The sequence below is a fragment of the Talpa europaea genome (assembly GCF_964194135.1).
Source record: "Talpa europaea genome assembly, chromosome: 9".
NCBI lineage: Eukaryota > Metazoa > Chordata > Mammalia > Eulipotyphla > Talpidae > Talpa > Talpa europaea.
Genome location: NC_140076.1, coordinates 34,406,665 through 34,428,115, shown reverse-complemented (window position 1 = coordinate 34,428,115; position 21,451 = coordinate 34,406,665). Strand labels below are relative to the sequence as shown.

The following is a 21,451-nucleotide window of genomic DNA, read 5'->3' as shown; positions in this document are numbered from 1 at the left end:
TCTTAGGATACTAGATCTCATCAAAAGATATCTGGCCCCAGCTGTCCCCACAGACATCGTGACCTCCAGGTACATGTTTCCACACACCTCTTTGCTCTCCCAGCATCCCCCTCTCACCCCAAAAACCCATTCCCACGCCTACCCTCCCATACCCAGACTAGTCTTCAGGCCTTAGGGCCCTCCGGTCCCCGCAGGCAGTCCTCTGTAAGCAGCTTTAAGGAGTAGGATCTGAACTGTAATCCACGGTTGGAAGACACTTCCCTTTAGTAAAAGGTGTGATCCTTTCCCTTAAAGAAAAGAGAAAGAGAAAATGGAACTGGTGCCTTGGAAGGCAATGAATCTGCCGTTGCTTGTGCGTCCATGGATTTGACATTGAGTGAGAAGCCAAAGTGGATGACCCCTTAGAGCCTTTCTACCTAGACAGCCTGGTTCCAAGGAGGAGGTGCCTTTATTTTATACTTAGTATGACTCACCGGAGCCCCCATGTGGCTTTGTAAGAACTTCAAACACAAAATCCTAGCACCTGAAAGGCCATCCAGCCCAGCTGTGAAAGGGAGTGGCCTTCAGGCTAATGGGGCTTGCCTGAGGTCTCCCCAAAGGGCCTAGTGAGAGCCAGTAGACCTCGGTCTGTGCTCCTCCCGATTCTGTCATCAGAGTGGAACTTCCGGGGACTCTGGTGCCATTCTGGGAGCCATTCAGAAGAAGGCATTTCCATGAGAACCTTCTGCTTTGTGGATCAAGCAGCATCTACCAGCCATTATGTGTTTCTGGTCTGCTTCCCCACCAAGATGCAAACTCCTTGAAGGCAGAACTTTATAACTATCCTATTCCCAGGAGCTCACGAGGTGGAAAAGGGTGTTATTAATATGGGTGGGTCCTCAAGGCTCCATTCTCCCCTCTCCCAAGGTCCCTGGCTCAGATTCAGCTGTCACTTGGATCTTTAAACCACCTCGTGGTCTCTATCCCTCCCCTGCCCTACACCTTCACCCCAAAATGCCACAGGTGACATTTTTTAAAACACAAGTTACTTCTGATTAAAACCTTTCTAAGAGAGTGGGAGAAAATATTGACAAAACACGTATCTAATAATATTTAAATAACTCTCAAAACTAAGAAAACAACCCATTTTTTTTTCCCTAAGTACAAAAGTAGGTGGAGGAGGCACCTCAAAAGATGCTCAATGTCTTGTCACCAGGGAAACGCAAATTCAAACCACAAGGAAATGGGCCTCTCAGGAAGGTTCACTTTAGCAAATGGAACAAAAAAGAAATACCTGATAATGCCACGTGCTCACAAGGACTTGAAGTCATCAGACCCACATACATCGCTGATGGTACAGCCCTCTCAGAAAGCCACTTGACTGTTTCTTATAGAGTTAGAATACATTCGCCAAGCAACCTAGAGATCCTGCTCTAGATATTAACAAAGAGAAGCAAAAACTATGTCTACACAAAGACCTTATTGACTCTGTACAGCAGCTTTATTCAAAGCTGTCCAAACAGGAAACCACCTGAATGTCCCTCACCTTAGAAATAGATAAAGGAAGTAACTATGATCTATGCAACCAGGTAAGTGGACCTGAGAGCTTCATGTAAAATGAAAGAGACACAAAATCCTACATATGGCGTGACTCCGTTTATGTGACATTCTGGAAAAGGCAGAACTACAGCGCTTTGACCATCTCAGTAGTCACCAGGGTGCAGGGGAGGAGACCAGCTACAAAGGGCACAAGGAAACTGGGGTGGTAATATTCTTTAGCTTGCTTGGGTGATTACAGCATGACTACATGCATTGTCAAAACTCGGAAGTATATGCCTTAAAGGGGTGGATTTTACTATATATCAGTTATTACTCTTGTAAATCTGACTTTAAAACAAAAATCCTGTGACTTCTCCCAGGCGGGGTAAAGTCCACGCAACTTAGCGCCAATGGACTGGAGCTAAGCCCTAACTCCATGTGCTTTGAAAAAAGGTCCCAGTTGAACACAGGACAGATGTATACTCAGAGTCAGAACAAAATGAAATCATTCGTATAGTCCTGGGGTGGAAAATCTGTTTTCCTGCCATCCAGGCCCCGGTCTGTCCACTGTCACACACAACCTCTGTAAGGGCAATCCCAGGGACTTCCTCGCACACAGCTGGCACCCAGTAGTGGATCTAGATTGAAGTGGCTGACCTAGAAGTGGTCCATGTCCCACAGGGGCAATGGAAATATGCAGAGTCAGGACTGTCACAGAGACAGGGGAGGAGGCAAACACTGGCAGCTGCCAGGGATGCTACACATCGTGCCAAAGGCAGGGGAGGTACCTGGCTCCATGAAGAGGTGTCCCCCAAATGCCAAGGGCGGCCTGCTGAGAGAGGCTGGTCTATGGGAAGGGAGGCAGGTAGCAAGTATGTCTTCTAAACAGACCCTGGCTTGTGAGACAGACGTCATGATCCCAGCCCACAGCTGAGAACCAAGAGGCTGGCTTAGTCGCCAGGGGCCACCCTGTTGGGGGCTGGCACAGCAGTTTAACCTGCACTCATCCTAAAGCCCACAAACTTCAGAGCCTCAATCAGGTCCCATCAATGGGAAGTCAGGCTGGTCGGAATGAGGCGGGTCACATAGCCCTCAGGACACAGTGAGCCAGGCTGGCCCCGGGGCAGAGGGTAGGTCACTGGAGGAACACAGTGTGCCCCAGGGAGCTCAGGTAATTTAATCACATGCACACAGCTTTGTAAGCCACAGAACCACAGTCTCCTCCCCAAATCCTAGGCTCCTGTTGGGGTCCACTGAAGTTTCACAATCTCTCAGGGTTTCTGCCATGAGGAGGCAAAGCCAATATTACAGCTTTGCCTATTAGCAAAGCTAATATTACAGCTTCCAATGGCCCTTGCCCAAGACCTCCTTCTGTGTTTACCCACTCGGCTGTTTGTTGAATGCTTGACCTGCAGGTATGTGTCTGCATGAAGGTCAAACTCCTACAGAAAGATACATTCCCACCCTGCCTGGTCTGTCTTGCTTCTGCACTTTCCTATCCCCTTCCCAAGCCCCACCTGCCAGCTGCTCCGTCACCCCCAACAGGCTAAGCTGGTTTGTCTCTCCAGGCCCAGGCTGCAGCCCGGAATACACTCCATCTCTCTGCACCACCCTCCCACGTGGACCGGGCATCTCTCTCAGTCCAGAGATATGCTCTTGTGTCCATGCCCACTCACCCTCACCAAAAACAAAGGGAGATAGGAGGAGGGAAGAAGGAGAGGAAGGTCACAAGGAAGGAAAAGTAAGACACTGGCCTTTCTCCAGGCTGCCTGCCCTTGGGGCTGAGGCCCGATCCTTCCCTAGTGCCCGGTCATCTCTGTGGCAATCTCTGGAGTTCTGGGGTGCAGAGTGAATGTGTAATGGGATTTACAGGGGACAGGGCCCCCATGCTTAACTTCCTGAGTCTCCATTTCCTGTCCAAACTGCCCAATCTCCACCATAGTGGCAGGCACAAAGGGGTGAGCGCAGGTGGGGTAAGCACAGAGAGACGGGTCCTGGTGAAGACAGACTCTGCCTTAGCCTTCCTGGGTTCAAAGAGCCTTCTTTGCTGGTCTCATCCTCCAGGAAACAGTGGGGAAAGGAGTGGGGGAGCTTTCTGAACATAGGGAAATTCTGGGTCCCAGCTGACCTCATCCTGTCCTCACACTGCGTGGTTGGCCCCTCCCCCGTGAGCTGGCAGCCACTCTGGGACAGGACGTTCTCTCCTGCGGTGGTCTAGCAGCCAGGATGTGCCTGGCACGGGGTAAGTGGTCAATTAATCTGTAAAGACTGCACAAAGGAGCACCGCTGACTAGCAAGTGATTTAGGAAATCACTTTTTCTCTCTGACCTTCCATGTCTCAACTGAAAAAAACACCAAGAGCAATACCTAAGTTTTAAAGTTACTTTGTACAGTGAATATGTACAAAATCACATCGTACATTGTGTACTCTATGAATGCAGGCATCAATTGTTGTTACGATGATTATTACAAAGAATGGATAGTTATGATTTCAAGTCAAATTCCTGGACAAGGAATATTGTTTTAGTTTAAACTGCTTAAAAGGCTGTTTGCACTAGGATTTAAAGGGGATAGGTGTCTGCCATTTGCTTGGAAAATCTCAAAATAGAGGATGATTAACAGAGGGATAGAAAATAGGTAGAAAGATAAGTCACAGAGCAAGTAAGAGTAAAACATTACTGATAATGTCGAAACAGTGGACATACAGGTTCACCCTTGGGAAATCCTTTCTAGTATGCTGTAGGTTTTTTTTAAAAAAATCATAAAATGCAGATGGAAAAAAAAGACAAAAGGAAAAGTAAGCTTCTGTCAAGTGAAACGGGGAGTTTCCCATGCATTCTTTCTTTCATGAGCTATTCAGACTCTGCACCATTTCATCCTTAATGTGCTGACTCACCCTTCAGATATTTATTGAGCGCCTCTTAGGCGTGCCAGCTACACCCTGGAGCTAAAGAATAGAGTGGTTCTGTCTAGCAGGGACCACGGGCATCTGAATAATTACAACGTAATAGGAAAAGTGCTCCAACCTGGGAATGCACAAGAGGCTGAGAATAAAGAGACATTGTCTGGGAAAATCAGGGAAGCAGAGTTGTGAAGGATAAATAGGAGCTTTCCAGAAAAAAAACTAGGAGAATATTCCAAGAACAGATCACAGTGTGGGGAAAGGCCCAGTGGACTAGAGCAAGTGAGTGGTGCAAAGTCCGTGGCCATGGTCAGAGGGTGGGCCAGAAGAAGACAGCCTGGCTACGGCAGGGCTAGGAAGGTGATCAGATGGGAAACCTGCTCCATTGGTCAGCCAACCACATTTATGATGCACTTACTGTATACATAGCTCTGAAGAATGAAAAACAAAAGACCCTCTCCCACATAGGAGTTAAATCCCAGGCTACCTGGCTAGAAGCCCAGAATTCTGCGGTTTGGCAGAAAGATACAGGTGAAGCTTGGGAGTGAGAGGTGAGAAAGAGCAGTTGTAACTACACATTCCAGGAGGAGTCTTTGCAACTCTCCCACAAATGCCTCCCTCGCCGACCTGAAGACAGCAAACATCAAGGACAGGTATTCAGCCACCCATGGCCCCTCCACACCTGACAGAGGAGGAGGCTGAAGGAAGCACAGGGTCAGAACCACCGTTTCTGGTCCCTGCCAGGCCTCCCGTTTGCTACAGGACTCTGAGTAACTCCTCAAGGCCACCTCACCATGCCTCACTTACTCATGTATAAGAGGGCAAGGCAGTGCTGGCATGCACCTTGCACCTCAGCAGCGTGTGGACCTGCTGCCCCTGCACCTCCTCAGGCACACCAGACAGTGGCCAGGCCCGGAGAGGCAGGGACTGCAGTATCGCGTCAGCCCCGAGAAGCTGTGAGCAACAGCCAGCCAGCCAGCCTCCACTCATTTTTATGAACTCTTTACTCCTGCTTTATTTTCACATTTTTTTAACTTCTAGAGTCGAGTGAAGGTTTCTTTGGGTTTGACTCTTCCTTGATTGATATTAAGAGCACTTAGAGCTATCCATGTCCCCCTAATGGATGCGTTGACACTACAATGGGTGCTCACTTAATGGTGTCCATAGCTTGAAGGAAACCAACTTGATACAAAATGGCATATAATGAAACCAGTTGTTGGGCTCTCTGACAGCAGCAGAAGCAGCAGCTCACATCTGCAAGCTGGCTTATAGTTACCACAATTGCACGCACCCTCTGCCTCAAGCTTCACAGCAACGTCCTGAAATGAGTCCTACCCGCCCCACCACCAGCACCAAGAAACTGAGGTTTCATGTGGAGAAGCTGGGTGGACTGCTAGTGGAGGGGTCAGGATTGACAGAGTTCTGTTTCCTTACCAGGAGCTTTAGCTAGAGCACTTCATTTGGTTCTCCACAGTTCTCTGTTTAGTTGACCGCTGAGGGAAGGTGAAGGGGCTGTCCCACCTCACACAGCCAGTAAGCAGCTGGCCAGGAGCAACTCCAGTGCCAAGGTAGCAACTGTATCCCCTTAGAGAGTGAGCCTGGAATGGCCATGGGTAGGGGGACCCTCCCCCGCACCCTAAGGTAACCCTTGCCCTGTCTCTGCTGGAGCTGATGCAACACTCACTGCATGAGCTTGTCTTTGACCGGGTCTGAGGGGTAGCGCTTAGATTCGCCCAGGAACAGAGACCGGTATCGCTGCCGCCGGTCCTTTGTCTCGATCAGCCAGGTGTTGAGGTAGCGGCCCACACCTACCGGGTTCTGCACCAGGAGAGCAGGCAGCACATTAGCAAGCTGGATGCCTGGCTTGAGACTTGATCTTAAGCCTCCTCCCCCACCCGCAGGCTCTGCCCTATTCTACTTGTTAGGGGTTGTATTGTGCCCTCCCTCCCCCAAGAGACACGCTGAAGTCCTAACCACCAGTACCTCGGAGTGACCTTATTTGGAAATAGCTAACAGGTTCATTAGTTGAGATGAGGTCACAATGGTGTAGGGCAGGTCCTTAATCCAATGTGACTGTGTCCTTATAAAAAGAGACACACTGGGAGACAGCCATATGAGAGAGGCAGAGGTTGGAGTGATGTAGTCACAGGCCAAGGTGGGCACAGGACCACTGACCACTAGCAGAAGCTAGAGAGAGGCTGGAACGGTTCTCCCCTGCAGGTCTGAGAGCGAGCGTGGCCCTGGCAACAACCGGACTTTAGACTTCTGCTGCCAGGACAGTGATAGGACATGTCTCTTGCTTTAAAGCAGTGTGCTTGTGGAACTTTCCTATGGCAGCCTTAGGAAATGAATATGCCATCCCACCCAGAAATCCAAGCTGGAGTGCCTGTTCTGACCCAGGAGACGACAGGACAAAAACCCTGCCATCTGTAGAGGAGAGGTGCCTGGGGTGGGGCCGGGAGATGCTGGGGACCCAGGAGTCCAATGCAAAGTCAAACTTGACTTGGTTCATGAAGAAGTAGGCTCCCGCTGGGTGTGCGCGCAGACACCCCCGTCCCCAGGGCTCAGCCTCTGGAACCTGACATCCCATCAATCCTTCCCACTTTGGAGGGCCAGCCTGGTGGTCATAGCTTGGTCCTTTGGCCCTTTTCTAAACATCTTATTTGGGAGCCCCAAGCAAAGACCCTTTCTCCTCTGCAGGAAATGCAAGCTGCGAGCGAGAAAAAGGATGTGGGACTGGCCGGTTGGGCTTCACACGAATGCGCAGGGTATTGGAGCGCAGGTACATTGGGGAACAAGCCATCCCTGGAGGAGGTCAAATGGAGGTGTGGGGTGCTGTCTGGGGCAGTGGGAACAGTGCGGGAAGGCAGATGTTACAGGCAATATGTTCCCTGGGAATCCAGGAGGGAGTTAAAAATATAAAGGTGTTCAAAGCCACATAAAACCAATACACGCTACTAGAAGTCAGGATGGGGGTGGCCTGATGGGATTGGAGTGGAAGGGGGTGTTGGGGTGCCAGAAATGTGGTCTGCATGGCCAGGCTATTTTGTGGCAATCCGTGCACCTTTCTGAAGGATTACAGACACTGATAGGTGCAGTTAAAACCTGGAGGCCGGGAATAAGAAACAAAAGAGGTCACTGCCAATAGTGTGAGCTAAGAAGGCAGGAACACAAAACTAAACCCTCCCCTACCTTACAGGATGCCTCTGGGGAGGGAATGGGAGGAGGGGCCGAGGGGTTCTTAACCAGGAGGGGAAATGAGCCAACTTCAGCAGTTCCTGCAGCCCCCAGACCAATACAAAGAGAATGGAGGGTGTGTTCCCCTGTCTTTAGCGCCTGGAAAGGCAGCATGGGCCTCACCTGGGAACAAATTAGAATTCCTGGCCTCACCCCAGGCTTACTGGGCAGAAGTTTTGTGTTTTAACAAGCCCCCCTGCCCCCCCCACATGATAGTAATGCTTGCTCATGTTTGGAAACCAGGGTCTTTGAGAAAGAAGATGGTGGAAGCAAGCATAGTCCCTGGGGGAGAAAAGAGGTGGGATCCTGCTCACGCAGATCGTCACTTCCTAGGGGGCAAGAAGGGTTTAGAGCTACCCAGCAGCAGGAACCCCACCCCAAGCACACTCACCCAGGCTCCCAAAAGCATCTGGTAGGGTTTGCCTGGCCTCTTGGAGGACAGCAGGAAGGGGGGCTGGTTGACGTGTTTGCATTTCTTCTCCACAGGAAGCCACATGCCAGGACCCGATGTGTCCTAGAGGGAAGGAAAGAGGTGCAGGTGGAGAGGCTCGTGGTGGTCAGCTGGGGCCAGGGCATGAGAGCGCTCTGACCTGACCTCCCCATTCTGGCCACCCTGGACCTTGAGCCAAAGACAGCAGGTGGTTCCCTGCCATCCCCAACTCACCAGGAGCCTCTCCTGTGGGAGAAAGGGATCTTGCTGTGCCACATGACCCATGCCACCCACTCTCCCTTCCCCCATCAGCCTGACACTTCTTTTCAGGCTCCCAAGGACTCTCGTGGCCTGGCAGGGTCCAGAGAGGCTCCCGGCCCCAACTTGAGGAGACCCACACAGAGCTGGAACAAGAAGAGCTGGGTTCAATCCCAGCACCTTCTGTCTTTGCTGGAAGAGCCTGAGCAAATCCCTCCCTATCTCTGGGCCTCAGTTTCTGGATCTGTAAAATGCAGGTGATCCTTCCCTTGGGATGGGGGGAAGCTGGGAGGGGCCTAAGCCAGCAGGCCTGCAGAAAATGTCGGTCCACTTTTCCTTTCTCCAGCCTCTTTCTTTCCCAAGCCCTTAGCAGTTCTCTCCCTGGGGGACAGACCTTGCTTGGTCTGACTGCACACCCTCACCCCCAAGTGGAGTCCACCACCCCTTGTCGGAGCAACTGCCTGCCCCAGTTTTCTCCCTTCCTCTCTCCAGGGGAGGAGAGACAGAGTGAAGGGCAAGGCACAGGGGACTTCTGGGTAAACAGAGGCACAAAGAATGAGCAGGCCTTACTCAAGGTGACTAGAATGTGCAAGATCTGAGCTGAGCCTGATACCCCTCGTTTGCACCCCCTGGATAAGCCTCCACCTAACTCCAGCCCCCTACAGGAGAGCCAAGAGAGGAAGGAAGGCCATGGGGGAATACTGACTAGTTTTCGGGGACACTGGCTAAGGGTAGCCCAGTAAATCCTCTCTGGAGGGGTTTCAGGGTTGCGGGGAACATCTGAAAAAACCCCGTGCTTCTTCTTGTAACGTGAGTGAAGTTCTTCCACGAAGGTCTTGCAACTCGACAGTTCTTTGGGCTTTTTTTTCTGAGACACAGAAGAAAAAGGATTCTGTTAGACCCGAAAAGTGAAGAGTCCCTTTCTGAGCACTCACCAGCAACGGGAGAACAGCGAGGGACCACACAGGGCATCCGTGCCCACCTTACCTGTTCCTGAGGCCAGACCTGGGCAGGCAGGGATGAGCCCCCCAGCCAGAGTGTGGGTTAGTCTGAGGGAGTCTCCAGCAACTCCCACCTGGGGCCACACACTCCCACCAGCTGCGTTACTCCATCTTTCCTTTCACTTGCTTCACAGACATTCACTGGGTCAGATACTACCCTAAGCAGGAGCAATAGTCCAAATATTCAAAAACCAGTGTTGTTGATATTTTTCTGGAGGGAGGGAACAAAAATTTTGACAGCAGTAAAAGTACTCTGTATGGTACTATAATAGTGGGTCCTTTTGTCCAAACCCAAAGGATATAAGCTACCAAGAGCGAATTGGATGTCAGCTAGGGGCTGTGGGTGACAGTGACGCTTCCAGTGTAGGCTCATCCGCTGTAAGTAACGTACCACTCAGGGGTGGCATGTTGATGGGGGTGGGGGAGACAGAGGGTAGGTGGGAATCCTCTATGTTCTGCTCAGTTTTAGCATGGACCTGCATCTTCTCTAAAAAAAAAAAAGAAGGCTATTATTTTTTAGACAATAGCAACATTGTGCTGTCATCCTGACTGGGCATTGGTGGTGGTGCCTGCAGGAGGAGGTCTGGAAGCTCCTGCTGTGCTGGACACTTCAGCAGCTGGTCATGGGGAGATGTGGGAGGTTCCAGGAAGAGCCAGATTGGGGGGCCCAGTTCAGCAGCTATTTTCCACCTGCTCCCAAAGTATTTCAATGTTCCACCCTCTTTTTTTTTTTTAAAAGACCTATCTACCCATGCACACAAGAGCTGGGGTACAAGTCAGAGATGGGGGGCGGGGTGAGAGGATTCACTGGAGACAGAGTGGGGAGCAGAACAGGCAGATCGACTGAAATACACTGCTGAGGGGAGCAGCAGGAGAGACAGGAAAGGTCTGCTGCGCCATGTGGGTAGCTTCCTGGCCGGCCGGGGATCGAACTCGTGCTACAGAGGCTGTGGATTGCTTCATAGTGCGGTGCTTAACCCCTTGCGCCACCAGGGAGGTCCCTGTTCCACCCTCTTGACCCCTTTCTGGCTCTCCCGAAGCCCTTTACTACAGGCTCGCCGAGGCAGGTTTCCCTGTGCCTGGACTATGACCTGGCCTGAAGGTACACAGAGTGAACAAGGTGCACATAAAATAAGCAGGTAAAGACAAACAATTCCAATTGCTATGAGTCCAAAGAGAGCAAAGTATAGCTTCCCATGAATCACACCACAGGAACTTGACGTGTGCAGGAAAGGGAGGTGGCAAGGCAAAACTCCGCCTCAGTTTCCTGTGCTGGTGCTCCAAGTCTCTGCCATGTTAACAGAGCACTGCCACCAGCCCTGTCAGCTAAGCTGGACCCGGGATGCCTGGGGCAGCAGGATACCTAGACCTGTGCCTCCAAGGTCCCTGTAGATCTGGTGACCAGTCTCCCACCCAGTCCTGGCATCGTGGCCAACTGCACCTCCCCTGCAGCTCATGCCACGTCAAGTGAGACAGAACTGGTGGCAAAGCCAGACCCACATACCGAAATTCAAAACCTCACTCTTCTCTGAGCAGCTGGGTAGCCAGCCTCAGATTCCCCACATAACACAGAAGCCATGCCCTGCCCTTGCTGTGGGGGTAAAGGCACCCAGGGTGGTGCTCCTGCTGAAAACTGAGACCTGGCATCTTCCTGGGAAAGCTACCCCCACCCCTGCCTGGGCACACACCAGCACAGCGTAATGTCCATACGGCTGGGGCTTGTGTCGGTCACCAGAGAAAATGTCATAGGGTCCTCGGGTGCTCACAGATCGTGCCATGTAAGTCTCGATGCCACTTTTGAGGCGGTAGGTGCCTGGTGCCAGGCCGCTCCCCTAGAACAGAGCACAGAGGACCAGCCTTGCAGGCAAACTGCTAGGGCTGACCCACCACCCCAGCTGTTCCCCATCTTTCTGGGAGCCTCCCCGTAAGACTCTGCAGGAAGGTGGACAAGGCAAAGCCTGGCCCGGCAAGGGGGGCTACCTGATGAGCCAAAGGGGATGGCTTGTTGGACATCTTGGACATGAGACCCTCGGAGTGAGACCGGTTCCAAGCACTCTCCTCCAGCTTAGTGTAGGGGTTGCCCTTTTCCCCGTAATTTCCAGGACCTGGGTAGTAGTTCTGCAGAGGGAGAAAAGCACACAATAGCCGCCAGTCCCGCTCCCTGTGCTGAGTGCATCTGAGGAGGAGATGCCCTTGGAGGGGAACGGGATTTTCAGGTCCACAGACTGAACCTCTACCACTGCCCAGAATTTCAGTTCCAAGCTCAGACTCTCCGCTAAGCTCCCCTGGCCTTTGCAGCTTACCTTTCACCACTTCCTCTGACATCCCATTCTTAGCCAGAGTGGGCTCCTTTCTGGTCCCCAAACCCATGTCATTCTGCCAACCTCCTTGTCTCTGCATGCATGTGCTATTACTAACACCCAAGATGCTCTTCCTGCCTCCACTGCTTTGGAAACTTCTAAATCTGCAAAGCCAGTGCCTGGGAATGAAGTCTTCCTTCCCCTATCAGCCCAGCTGCTTGCTTTGGGGGGTGGGGGGATCTCAGAAATTCTGCTCGAAGTCATAATCCTGCATTTGCATGAATGGGTTTCCCACTGTACTGGGAGGATCTGGAGTCCTGGGTTCAAATTTTGGCTCTGCTGCTTCTTAGCTGAGTGAACTTCGGCACCCATTTAATACTTCTTTTATTTAAGATTTATTTATTTATGCATATAAGAACTGGGGTGTAGACCAGAGATGCAGGGGGTGAGAGGAGACAGAGTGAGGAGCAGAACAGGCAGATGGACTGAAATACACTGCTGAGTGGAGCAGCGGGGGAGACAGGAGAGGTCTGCTGCACCATGTGGATTGCTCCCTGGGGGTGGGGGGAAGGGGATCCAACTCGTGCTGCAGTGGCTTGCAATAGCTTGATAGTGCTGTCTCTTTAACCACTGCGCCACCAGGGAGGCCCCCATTTAATACTTCTGAGCCTCATGGCCCACATTTGTAAAATGGGTGTTCTTTCTCCCACTATTTAAATAATGTCTATAAAGCCTTCTGCTCCAACTCAAAGTGGGCACAACTGTCACATGGTCAGTGGTGGGGGTAGGGGGTGAAGGAGGAGGAGGTAGAAGAGGTTGAGAATCGTGGCTGAAATGACCTGCGGGGGCCTTGACTGCCAGGATCAGAAGTATGCTCTCTGTAAGTGGCGTGAGGAGAGCCACCCTGCAGTGTGGGTGGTGGGCGAGTGAGGGCCTGGGGGTCCTTGGGTAGGGACCCGGCAGGAAGTTTGCTGCAGAACTGCACCTTTTAGCCATGCGGGGGCGCTGCTGTTCCACAGATGGCTCAGCCCTGCCCACCTCCCACCCCTCCCTCCACCCCGCTCCCCGCAGCTCTGGGAAGCAGCTCCACAGAGTAAGGCTGAGGGGCAGGGAGCGCTGCTGGGAAAGTCAGGCCACTGTGGGCATCCAATCTGTTCACCTTCAGAGCAACAGGATGACACACGGCCTCCTCCAAGCGCCCAGGGCTGAGCTGGGTCTCTGCAGCATCTATTAAGTGAGTCCTTCACAAATCTTAACATCTTTGTCCCAGAGGCGAAGGGAAAAGATCCAATCAGCACCATCCACAATTAACAAATGGGGAAACTGACTCTCAGAGATGACTTGTCCAAGTTTAGGGTCCCAACACCAAGCTCCATGATCTTTCTGAGTCTCTACCGTCCAGGCGCTATGGTAGGCACTGGGGTGGGAGGGCAATGAGCCCGCCCTGGGAGACCTGAGAACGGGGCTCTAACAAGGAGCAAATTGGGAGCTCGTGGACCTGGTGCTGGTGCTCTGTCGGCATGGATTCATCTGTCCCCTAAAACCGTCAGGTTCAGAGATAGTAAGATACTTGGGTTGACGTGAAAGCCCGTGATTTGAACGAGGCTATGTTGCCGAGCTTTTGGGTCCCAGGTGTGAGTGATTCAATCTTCATTTACAAGATTTTTTTTAGCTGGGGCATAATGAATGAGAAGGATTCCAAAGACGGGGTGGGAGAGGGGCAGGTCCTGCAGGCAGAGGGGCAAAGACAGGGATGCCAGGCAATACCCCAGACCAACTGGGAGAGGTGTGCTGGGAAGAGGGTAGGGAGGGGCAGCAAGGTCGGATTCTGAGGCAGGAGGAAAGCTGAGGAAGATGAGTAGGGGATTCAGAAATTGGTCAAGAGGGCTGGGGCCTGGGCCACGGTGGAGGCTGTGGAGATGAAAGGAAGAGGATAGATGAAGAGCACAAGGTAAAAGCACAGGCCCTAGAGGCCCTGCAAGGTTTCTGGCTCTGGCAAGGCAGCGCCATTCCCGGGGATGAGCAGTCCCAGGGGAGTTTCTGACCTGTGGGTTGGGGGGAGGCATGCAGAGTTTAAGGTGCCTGGGAAACCCTGGGTGGGATCTAGCGTCATCTGCAAGGAACTTGGCTACAGAACCCAGTACCATCGCTTCTCGGCCTTTTGGCTAAGATCAAGTGCAAAACCCAGTACCCACAGAGTCAAGAGAGGGAAAGGGGATGGCAGCAACCATCAATGCCCAGGAGGGGTGGGGTTATAAGCCCACAGAGGACATTGCCTTTGCCTGGGGGGTGTGGTCAGGCCACCCAGTCTGATTTGGGAAGAGCTGGTGGGACCCCTTAGTGCTTTGGGCACCTTCATGCTTTGGCATTGGCACTGGGGAAGGCCCCTGAGAAGGGTGGCATTTCTATACTTTCAGTAGTGGGGGTGCAAATGGAGGGAGCAGAGGCGGTATGGGGTTCCCAGCCCAGGTCTTGCAGCCGGCCCAGGACTTGCCCTCCTTCGGGGACTGCCTTCTTCAGTGCCACCTCTGTGAACTGACTAACCAGCCCTGAGCCCAGGACAGCAGCTCAGAGAAATCCTGCAGAGCCAAGCAGAGGCTACTGTGGAGCGATATGGGGACCAAGAGGAGAAGAGACAGCCAGAGCGAGGGACAGGCCGTGACACCTCAGCTCAACCAAGTCGGCCACCACTTAGGTTCCCCAGTGCTGGCGGCTGGGGACACAGGAAGCAAATAGCTAGCATGACAGTTGTTCCCCAACTCCTCTGGCATCAGCTGGGCCGGGCGCTGACATAAGACTCTGTCCTCCGTGGACAGCCAAGAACGGAATCCAAGCGCACCGAGTCTGTGGGTAAAGGGCAGTGGGTATGTGGACCCCGTGGATTCCAAACCTGCTTCTGCCGCTTAGTAGCTCTGTGACCTTGGGCTATTATTTAACCTCTCAGCCCTTCAGTTTTCTCATCGGTAAAGTGGAGATGATGATAGTGCCGACTTCATGGCATGGTTGTGAAGATTAAATTAATTAGTACACTCGAGTGCTTAGAACACTGCCTGGCACGTGATAGTGCTGTTAAGTGTCAGCTATTATTACTGTAGATTTGAAGGTAATGACTCATTTTAAACGCCTCCAGGTGCCCCCCTCTCCCTGCTTCACAGTTACAGCTTCTGCACCCAAAAATGCATGTGCTCATCCCCTGAAGTGGCACAGACTAATTCCCAGGCTTCACAGCAGGTTTCACAGGGGTGAGGTCTGGGGGAAAGGCCCTGGTGTGCGGCCTAGGGCAAGTTGCTTGTCCTCTCTGAATACCCAGGGCTCATCTGGACTCACTGCAAAAATGTAGAATGTTTTGGAGCACCTGGTACTTTAAGTAGGCAAGCATGCACTTACTCAGTCCACAAGTACTTACTCATGCCTACTATGTGCCAGGCACTGCCAGGACCTGGAAATTCTGCAGTGAATGAAGCAGGTAGATGTGGTCCACCCTCAGGGGCTGATGTCCAGAGGGAGAGAGATACTAACCGCACTCCACAGTCAGGGCTCCCGGGAAAGACAGACCTCACCCAGCGGGGGTCAGGTCAAAACCATGGAGCTGAAAGCTGAGGGGTGAATAGGAGCTCCTTGGGTAAGGAGGCTGCTGCGGGTGGAGGGGGAAGCATTTCTGTCAGAGGGAACAGCAAGAGCAGAAAGCAGTGTTAAAATCACGGTGCATTTGAGGAGTTGGGAGGATGGGTGAGGATGCATGTCCTGTACAGAGGGCGTGCTGGCCGGCCTGGGTGGAGGGGCACTCTATAAAGTGCAGGCAGGCTCAGTAATAGGGTGACTCCTGTTTCCTCCCTCACGACCTTACTGCTAAGCTTGAATCCTAGTAAGTATCCCCCCCACAACCTGGCCCACACCAATACCTGGCCCACAACCACCACCCCTATGAAAATGCAAATCAGACCCTCCCCCACCCCATCAAAATCCTCCCATCTTCTCTGGCATTCAGAACCAGACCCGAACACCCCTCCCTCAACCTCCAAGATTCAAGGTCCTTCTTCTCACCAGCAAGCTTGCTGCTCCTCAACCTTCCTGCCTCCTCCACTCTCAACCCTGTTTGCTGGTCTAACTCCCCCAGGAGGTTCCCACCTCAGGGCCTTAGGCTTTGCAGTTTCTTCTGCCTGGATACTCTCACAAATACCATGAGTCTCCACTGCTCATGGCCTGAACATTTGCTTAAACGTCACCTTCCAGAAGGCTTCCCTGCCCAGCCTACAAATTGCATCTCCACCACTGTCCAGCCCTTCCTGTCTCATGGTCCTCACAGACCTGATTGTATATGATTTGCTTTTTTGTGCTGTTGCTTCTATACCAGGACACCAGCTCCATGTGGGCAGGCACCTTGTCTTTCTCGCTGCTGATCCCCAGGGCCTAGAAGAGCCATGGTTCCAGCAGGGGTCCATCATCCTTGGCTAGCTGGCTGGCTGGCTTCATGGATGAATGGATTTTTTTTGAGCACCTCATTGGTACTGGGCTCCGTGCTGCAGACTTAGAGATGAACCAGGCCCATCCCCGCCAGCAGGTCTGCTGGGGAGACAGACACAGGAATATGGGCTAGCCAGTGGCACTGGAAAGCACAGTGGCTGTGGGACCCCGAGTGGAGCCCGGCAGGAGGAAGGCACCGCGCAGGGCACAGGTGAGAATACCTACCCCGATGAGTCCTCGGAAACGAATTTCCCCGGAGCTGAGCAGCCCACGGGTGCTACATGGCTTCTGCTTCAGCACTTCAATGAAGTCTTTGAAGTCGTAGGAGCCAGGGCCCAGTTTTTCCTTCTGCACCGAGAGAAGAGAGCAGACAAGGAAAGAGAGATATTTAAAAACCTTAAACTTGGGAATGTCCACCTAGAAAGGAGTGGGGAAGGGGGTGGGTGCTAGAATTGACCAAGTGGACCTGGCCCAACAGACAGGGAAAAGTGTGGCCCTGGGGCCTCACCTGCTGCTGCTTCTCCTTCATGATGGCCTGGTACTGATAGTGGGGCAGCTGGGTCAGCCGCGTGGCTTCTTGGGCCTTGGCCCAACCTGTGCCCATCTCTCTCTTGAGCTTCTTCTTGCTGAAGCAGGTCTCCATGGTCCCATAAGTCCCAGGTCCTATGTGGGCCTGAGTGAGAGCACAGTCAGAGCTGGGGTGGCCACACTCACCCTGTCCACCCACAGAGTAGGTCTCCACCAAGCAGCTGCCCTGACCTGGGGTAATGCCCTTGTGTGGCCCCCAACCCCAGAACCAGCCTGGCACCAAGGGGCATGGCACTAAGGGTGCAATCAGGACATGCTCCATCACTGGCCCCTTACAGAGAACTTCAGAGAGGTGAAGTAACCCTTCCAAGAGCCCAGCCCGTGTGTGTAAGAGCGGGGAATGGACGCAGGTCTCTGGGCCACAACACACACTGTTTTCACTGCAGTCCTGCATTGCAGGCTCGCCCAGAGCTCCAGCTCCCTGTCAAGGTCTGCGCTCCACCATGGGCTTGGAGAAGGGTAAGGTATACCCCTCATACAGCTCAGCTCACCCAACAGGATAGAGGACTCTGAGGGGCAGTGGCCAACCCCGCTGAGAGCTCAGGGAAGCTGCACCAACTCACCACATTTTCGGAATATTTCTTGAAGTATGGGGCCTCTGTGAAGGTGCTGAACTTCTTATGTTTGGGATAAACAGCAGAGATGTCAAACCTGGGGAGGGGTGGAGGCCCAGGGAGAGTCCAAGACCTGGTACCCAGCCCTGCCACCCAGCCCTGCCAGCTGGCTGAGGCAGGAAGGAAGAGCAGGGCTGCTCCCACCTCAGGGTCTTATCCTTCCTGGTACCTGTCTCCAGATAACCCCCTTACCTGGCCCCCGCCTCCCTGAAGGGCCTTTACTCAGAAGTTAGCCTCTCAGCACAACCCCAGCCACCCTTTAGCACCTGCCAGCTCCTTCCCCCAGCCTTCTTTATCTCTATAGCCTAACATTTTATTTATTTTTCTTCAATACTCACACTAACCAACATGCGCATATGCACACACACACATTCCTGAGTCCAGAGATTTGCTATTTTGTTCACTGATGTGTCCCCACTTGCTAGAACTGAGACTGGCACATGCCACTTGTCAGTGTATATGTACGTGACCACAGGTGATACACACACACACACATTATATAATATATATTATATATAACACAATATATTAATATATAATTTATATTATATATTATGTAATATATATTATATAATATTATAATATATATATATGAATTGTATGTATAAAGAAAGACACCCAGGTGACATCCTAACCACTCCCTTTGAGCTGAGTGACCTACTGTGGGCCAAGCCTCTTGGCTTCTGAGTCTAGTGTATAGTAGATGCTCTCGAAATGGTTTTAAGTAACTTAAATAGGATGGTAAAAGAACTCTGGGCAGGAAAGCACAGGAGGACCCCCCCACCCCCATCCCCCACCCCCCACCCCCAGTCCAATGCAGCGTCGTGGGCCCTCCCCCTGACCCCCTCTCAGGCTAAGGGGGCTGACTCCCGAGCCCAGAATCACCAGCACAGCCCCACCAGGCCCTACCTGTGGCTCTGCACTCCAAAGGGCGCCCCAGTAAACCATTTGATGGCCATTGCGCTAACCCACGCCAAGCAGCGAGTTCCTTACGGGATACCTGTGGCGGGAATCTTCCTCCGCGCTGCCCGCCAGGCGGTCCTGCTGCTGTCAAGGCAACCCGGGTCTGTGATAAGCGGGAGGACTGTGCGCTGTCTGCATGCGTGGCGCCCCCTCTTGCCTCTGTCCGCTTGCCCAGGGCGCTCAGACTTGACTTGCTTCTGCGCTGCTCTGCACGTTTTCACCACTCCCTTGCCAGAGATCCTTCCTCTAGCCCTGCATATATAATGTCCCCTCCTGGTGGTTAACATGGATGCCATTTGGTGGGTTTGAGAATCACTCATTGAGCCATTTCTGGTTTCTTGCCTTATCTCAGTGCCTGAAGTGGCCTGATGGAGCAAAGCCCAGGAAAGGTTCACCCTAGGCTCATGGGAACACTGGGTGCACAGAGGGGCCTCAGTTGCTAAAACTGAGTCTGGCACATGCCACTTGGGCAAAGAGGGCATGCCTGTCCTTTGCCTTGAGGGAGGGAGCTGGCAAGGAGTCAGACCATGGAGGGCAGGAGTAAGGCTCCTGAGAGGCAAGGAAGAGTTGCAGGTTGGAGTCAGCAGTCACCATTCCCCAGACAGCCCTGACACCCACTCTGGGCAGATGTTGTGTGGGATGCCTGAAAGTGTGGAGGGGCTGGAGGGAATAATCACACTTCATGGCCAGGCCTGTTAGAGAGGGAGGCCTCTGACCCAGCCTGTGGGTTTGTAGGTCAAAGAAGACTTCCTGGAGGAGGAAGTCACACTCAACACTAAATTCTGTGTATGACCTGTTAAGTAAAGGAGTTGCGGGTATGTGCCCCAGATAGGGCATGGTCAGTTCTTTCCCCTCCTCCCCCTTCTTTATCCCCACTAGTGCCTCATAGTCAAGTGTAGATTATCTAATCCAAGGCTTCAGGCTAACATGAAGCAGAGAGCCACCCCACTGATGACATGCCTGAAGCCGTAGAGAAAAAGGTTCCTGGAAGGAACTGGACTAGTGCGCAAATTGATCCCCTGGCAGGCCACGCCCAATGCCCTTCTGACATCATAATACGGTGTTTACATAGGAAGTGTGGAGCCTCCCTGGTGGCACAAGGGGTTAAAACGCAATCTATAAAACTATCAGTAGCCACTGCAGCACGAGTTCGGTCCCCAGCCCAGGGAACTACCCACATGGCATGGCAGACCTCTCCTGACTCGCCTGCTGCTCCCCTCAGCAGTGTATTTCAGTCAGTCTGCCTGTTCTGCTCCCCACTCTGTCTCTGGTGAATCCTCTCACCCCCCCCAACAACTCTGGCCTGTACCCCAGTTCTTGAATGCATAAATAAATAAATCTTTAAAAAAATAAATAGGAAGTGTGGCTCCCTGGCTAGATTCCCAGGCTCCAGGACCAGCAGCACTTGACTGGCTGAGCATCCACCCTGCACTCTGAAATGATAGTCAACGGCATTAGGCCTGAGCACACATGGGATGAGCCTGGGTGACGCAAGCATAGGCACCACCCCTCCCCATCTGTGTGAACTTGGGCAAACCACTAGCTTTACCGATTCTCTGCTTTCTCCCCTATAAAAGTAAATAGTCTCTATTTCTCCAGATTGCTGAGGATTAAATCAGCTAATTTATGTATGTTCCTGTCACACAGCAGAAACTCAATAAGAGATTACTCCCCACCCATGGAAAGGGACTTACAGAAGATCCAGGGGCAGAAACTGTCTCATTCACTCTTGGTAAAGTACCTGGCCCATAGTAAATGCTCAGGAAAGATTTGTTGAATGACAAGTGAACAAATAAATGAATCTAGTCCAACTTCCCAGGAATGCATCACTTCTCAAAGAGACTCACATCTGAGTCTTAGACCTGCCACTTCTAGCAAGTGTCCCTGAGCAATTTATCTTGGCCAAGCTTCAATTTCCTTGTCTGTGACGTGGGCATGTGACTAGAGTCTGTGGAGGAGTCGGCAAGGTATGGTGTGTATGAGATCATGTCCTTTGTGCTGGGGAGGCCCTGGGACCAGCCCTGGGTCTGCTCAGCTATTCCCAGGGTGGTTCAGTCCTGCCTGGGGCTGCATTGCTTCAACTCTCCCAGTCTGAGCCCCTTGACTCTTGGACTAACAGAGGTGTGACTAACAGACCACCATATAGGCCAAGGTCTGCTGGGCTGGGAGTCCTGGCAGCCTGGCAGGTCAGAGCCAGCCAGGAGAGTCAGCTCTGCAGCAAAGCAGCCTGCTGCCCTAGGCAGCCCGAAGCCCCTCACCACAGTGACTCAGTGATCGGAACAACTAACTCATTCTCTCTTGTAGGGACTGCTGCAACCTGCTGCCACCCCTGTTATACGGAATAGGAAGCTAAGGCTCAGACAGGGAGAGCTCCTTGCCTGGTCACATCTGGTGAGGTACAGGATCATACACCAGATATGGGGCTCATGACTGGGTTTCTGAGCTCCCTGGCTGCAAGAGTTTCTAACTCATCCAGGCTCTGCATTCATCTGTTATGTCAACAGAGTCAAGTCAAGCTTCTCAGCCAGGATTTAGGTCTCTGCAATGGGGCTTTGGCTGCTGCCTTCAGTCCCATGTCTGTGAGTGTCAGCCATAAAGGGTTGTTCAGTCCCCAGGACACCCCCAGCACTGGCAAGTCTCTGGCCTTTTTGTGTCTTTGCTGTGGCCAAAATGCACCTGAAACCTCCCTCCCCCAGCCAATTCCTACTCATCTTCTCAGTTAGAACAAAAGCCAAACCTACTCGTTAGCATGCCCATTACATGAAAACAAACAAAAAAACCCAAAACAAAAAATAGCAGGTATTGGCAAGGAGGTAGAGAAAATGGAAACTTCAGGCACCATTGGTCAGAGTATAAAATGGTGCGGCTCCTATGGAAAACCAAGATTGCAGTTCTTCAAAAAAAAATTAAACATAGAATTAACATATGTCTTAACCATTCCAGTTCTGTATATATACCCCAAAGAATTAAAAGCAGGGACTCCAACAGATGTTTGTATACCAGGCTCATAACAGTATTGTTCCAAATACCTGAAAAAATGGAAACAACCTACTAAGTGTCCATTGATGGATAAATGGAAAAAAATTTTTGGAGGATACACACACACACACACACACACACACAGGAATATTATTCAACCTTGAAAAGGAAGGAAATTCTGACACAAATTACAATAT

At 52.0% G+C, this 21,451-nt stretch overlaps 1 protein-coding gene across 1 annotated transcript; it reads right to left on the bottom strand.

The window, feature by feature from the left end:
• Positions 1 to 214: 214 nt before the first annotated feature.
• CIMAP2 (ciliary microtubule associated protein 2) lies at positions 215 to 18,271 on the bottom strand (the record flags this gene model as incomplete). The annotated part of the gene is made up of 10 exons (XM_084241583.1): positions 215 to 287; positions 6,105 to 6,238; positions 8,049 to 8,171; positions 9,052 to 9,213; positions 11,035 to 11,178; positions 11,327 to 11,464; positions 16,336 to 16,458; positions 16,619 to 16,783; positions 17,262 to 17,349; positions 18,222 to 18,271. The coding sequence occupies 10 exons, from the start codon at positions 18,269 to 18,271 to the stop codon at positions 215 to 217; spliced, it is 1,200 nt and encodes a 399-aa protein (XP_084097709.1).
• Positions 18,272 to 21,451: the final 3,180 nt, after the last annotated feature.